The 3,734-nt window shown below is 36.5% G+C and overlaps 1 protein-coding gene across 1 annotated transcript in view; it reads right to left on the minus strand.

The window, feature by feature from the left end:
• Window positions 1-3,734, minus strand: part of LOC106460704 (NADPH oxidase 4-like) — a 76,804-nt gene that overhangs the window by 28,156 nt on the left and 44,914 nt on the right. Inside the window, exons 9-10 of the mRNA XM_022387481.1 lie at window positions 700-859; window positions 275-442 (exon numbers count right to left, since the gene is read on the minus strand). Coding sequence (XP_022243189.1) covers window positions 275-442; window positions 700-859 — 328 coding nt within the window. The remainder of the gene's footprint in view (window positions 1-274; window positions 443-699; window positions 860-3,734) is intronic.

Consider the following 3,734-nt stretch of genomic DNA (forward strand, 5'->3'; position numbering starts at 1 on the left):
TGCCACTTTAACGGGAAAGAAGAATGGGAAGTATTACTTGCCACTTTAATGTGAAAGAAGAATGGGAAGTATTACTTGCCACTTTAACGGGAAAGAAGAATGGGAAGTATTACTTGCCACTTTAATGTGAAAGAAGAATGGGAAGTATTACTTGCAACTTCAACGGGAAAGAAGAATGGGAAGTATTACTTGCCACTTTAATGTGAAAGAAGGTTTGGAGTGATAGTTGGGAAAAGGACATTTGGGTATTTTAGTAACAACTGTCTGAACCAACCTGGCCGGGCCGAAAGGAGAACCTGGTTTTTGTCTCCAGTGTTAATTCCAACACCGACGCTTGGCTGTTGTTCACTGCTGCCACACCAGATGTCGATCTACGACGTATTAATCTGTAGGTGAAGTCTATAACATAAACAACTAATCCGGAAACCACCCACTTCCATGTCTGAGAGAAAAGAAATAAATAATGCAGCGTTGTAGAAAATGTAGCGCAGTGTTAAGCATACTAATTTTCTTTCCTTTCTATATTTTCGCACCCTCAAAATGTAATTCTGGTATCTCAGGTAAATTTATAACTTAGAAGCTTATAGAAAAGTAAAATAGTTTGCTCGCTGTGGAACAGATACATGCACACATGTTCTCAAAGAAAGTATATTTTGCAGTATTTATGAGTTAATTAGTAAATCATCTACTTTTACCCACCTGAGTGTTCTGAGGGATAAACTTAGGTTGAACAACGCATTCATCAAAATATTCGTGTAATCGCTCTAGGTGGGCCGTTTTAGAGTCAGTGTGGGTGAGATTGTCCATTCTGCATCCAGGAATGTGATGGTCAATATTACTCTGTTCTTTCAGCACTCCACTGTTAAATAAAAACGGGGAAATGTAGAAACAGTAAATAACTTCATAACAAATAGATAATAATATTTCAAACAAGAAGTAAATACAAGCTAATAAGTTAGAAGTGAATTTTTACTTGCTATAACTTTTTAGTTTTTCTGGTGTGTATTTATGTAGGGTTTAATACACCCAAATATAATTTCAGGTTTCATCATGAGGATGATCGCTAAGTCGTAATATCTCATTGTCATGTAAATAAATGGCGACTCTTATCTTATTGACATTTGAATGGTGTCATAATTCACAAATGATATGGTGTGATATCCGTTTAAAGTAAAATAAGTGGACGTAGTGGGCGAAGTCATATTATGCAGTGATGATCAAAGTTTTTTAAAAGCTATCCACCAATGTTAATCAGAAGGTGTGTCCGAGCTTTTTGATAAAACTTATTTTATATCAATTTACGTTTTTTGTTTGTGAATTTATTTGTGTATCCAAAAGTTTTCCTACAGTTTGTAGTTAGCAGAATCAAACTTGGCGGACGAACTCGGGGTAGCCCGGGAAATGCCTTTATCAATATGTGTAGCTCCACTACCAAGGTGAGGGGGGGGGGTAGTAGAACGCAACCAGAAGGTTACCCAGACATGCTGAAAGTCTAGGAGTCATTTTTCAAAATCGACGAATCAGAATTTCGCATCAGAATTTTTTCTTGGCTTCTACCCTGGATCCCCCGTCGAACCACGTTTGAAACTGTGTCCATGCCCCTCATTCACAATCTAATGGGATCAAATGTGATACAGAATATCCCTTGGGGTAGTTATCGAAGTAATTCAGGATGGAGGAGCTTGATTGGTACATTGGGACATCTGTGAATCACGAGGGAATCTATGAACCCCACTGCATAGTTCGGGTATTTTATGCTAGTTAGTAGAAAATCCTTTACTCCTTTTCTATAACCCAGATGGGTGAGGCTCAGTCCAGTGGTTTGCGTGCCGGACTATAGGACTGAGGTTCCGTGGTTCGAATCTCGATACTGCAATAAACAGTTGCACTTCCCACATCAAAAAACTGATAAGCAAATCCCACTATTCTGATTCATAAGAGTTGTCTAAGAACTGGTTGTGGGTTGTGTTGACTAGTTGCTTTCTAGTCTCTAGTCTATCACTTCGAAACTAGAGACTACTCACGCAGGTAACTTTCATGAAGCTCTGCGCAGAATTTGGCAAACAAAAATATAAATCACTACCTGAGACAGAAAAAAAGGGCAAGTTCTATTTCTGAAGATATGAAAATGGCTTATTATTCAAAAATGGTTTTAATATTCAAAATTATAACTACATGATTGAATGGACAATATACTATACATATGAATATTATAATAATACAGAATGTACGTGTCAGTAGCGTGAAGACTCAAACTATAAAATTCTGTTATTGGTAAAGAAAACGAAGTAGGTAAACAAGGATAACAAGAATTTTATAATTATCCGTCGTGGTTTTGTCACCACTTGCATTTTCAGCGACAGTGTAATTTGTTATATTTTGAAATGTTTAACTTTTCTGTATTTTGCAATAACCCTATCTATAACGTAGATATAATTTTGTTAATAAAAGCGTTCAATTCTTAAATGTGTCATACAGGGTGGTATAAATATACGTTTTCGAAATTTCTGTATTTTCTTTCAGTTCAGTTTGGACGTGGAAAGTCGTTCAAGTAAACAAATCTCAACTTTGCCTCATTTTAGCTTTCATGGGAACCTCGTTCGCTAATTGGCAACTAACAAAGTTTTTTGCATGGGAGATGGCACCTAACGTCTAGAAATAGAAAGCTGTTTTTCCTGTCGATGAATCGGGTTATGGCCTAGGGTTTCCCTCACCCAGCACTCAAGCACGAATGGGTAGAAGTGACGTGCAGAACATCATTTCGGGTGCAAACCTGGCTTAAGTTATCGTTTTTTTGTTATAATAAAAGCCAGGTTCTCCTTTGTTTAGTACATTGTTTTGTAATTTACCTTTTAGTGGACTTAGAGTTTTTGTTAAGACAGATTTTTTCTTCCTTCAGATTCTTTTGTCAATATTTAGTTTTTGTTGAGCTTTAGTTTAAATTTTAGTAACTTCTGTATCTTTGTTTCTTTCTTTTTTATCAACTGTTGGTTAATTTTTATTTTGTAGGTTTGTTTTAGTTTAACTTACGGGGGGGGCAAATATTGGATTGGTAAGAGAGAGCTCACAAAGGTTTCACTCCCCTTCTCTCTGTCTAGCCAGTTCAACACACTCCCCACAGATTCACCTGCCCCTGTTTTGTTTTGTGTTAGTAATTGTAATTGTGTTCTTGTAAATAAATAAAGATTGTTCTTGTGCACCTTCCACAATTCAACCCCTTTTTTTTTCTGACGAACTCAATTGAACACCGGAGAGATAAACAGTTATGCAGAACTCCGTTACTTGGTGTCTTTCGAACTTTCAGTGGGCCCTAACTCAATTGCTCTGGAGGAAATCCGCGAGCCGGAAAATACCATAAGCCCAATTTAAATATTCAAGCATAAACTAACGCGTAAATATTCACTCATGTTCCTTACGTTTACTAGAGAAGTAAACACAATAATCTTATAAAACGTTCAACTAAACACATTAATACCTAATCAGCATAAACGTTGTGTCCTGTATCCAAGTACTTTTTTTTTTTACTCACTGGTCACCGATTTAATTACTCTAATTTGATAACCAAACAGCTGATCTGGTTTCAGTACGTCCACTTATTTGGTAATAATCAACTTAGTCATAACTAGTTGGAGTAGTGAAGCATGCTTTTAGTGATGTATTGGGTCATAATCAATTAGAGAAGTGAAGCATGATTTTAGTGATGTATTGGGTCATAATCAACTAGAGAAGTGAAG

The sequence above is a fragment of the Limulus polyphemus genome, unplaced genomic scaffold (genome assembly GCF_000517525.1).
Source record: "Limulus polyphemus unplaced genomic scaffold, Limulus_polyphemus-2.1.2 Scaffold819, whole genome shotgun sequence".
Taxonomy (NCBI): Eukaryota; Metazoa; Arthropoda; class Merostomata; order Xiphosura; family Limulidae; genus Limulus; species Limulus polyphemus.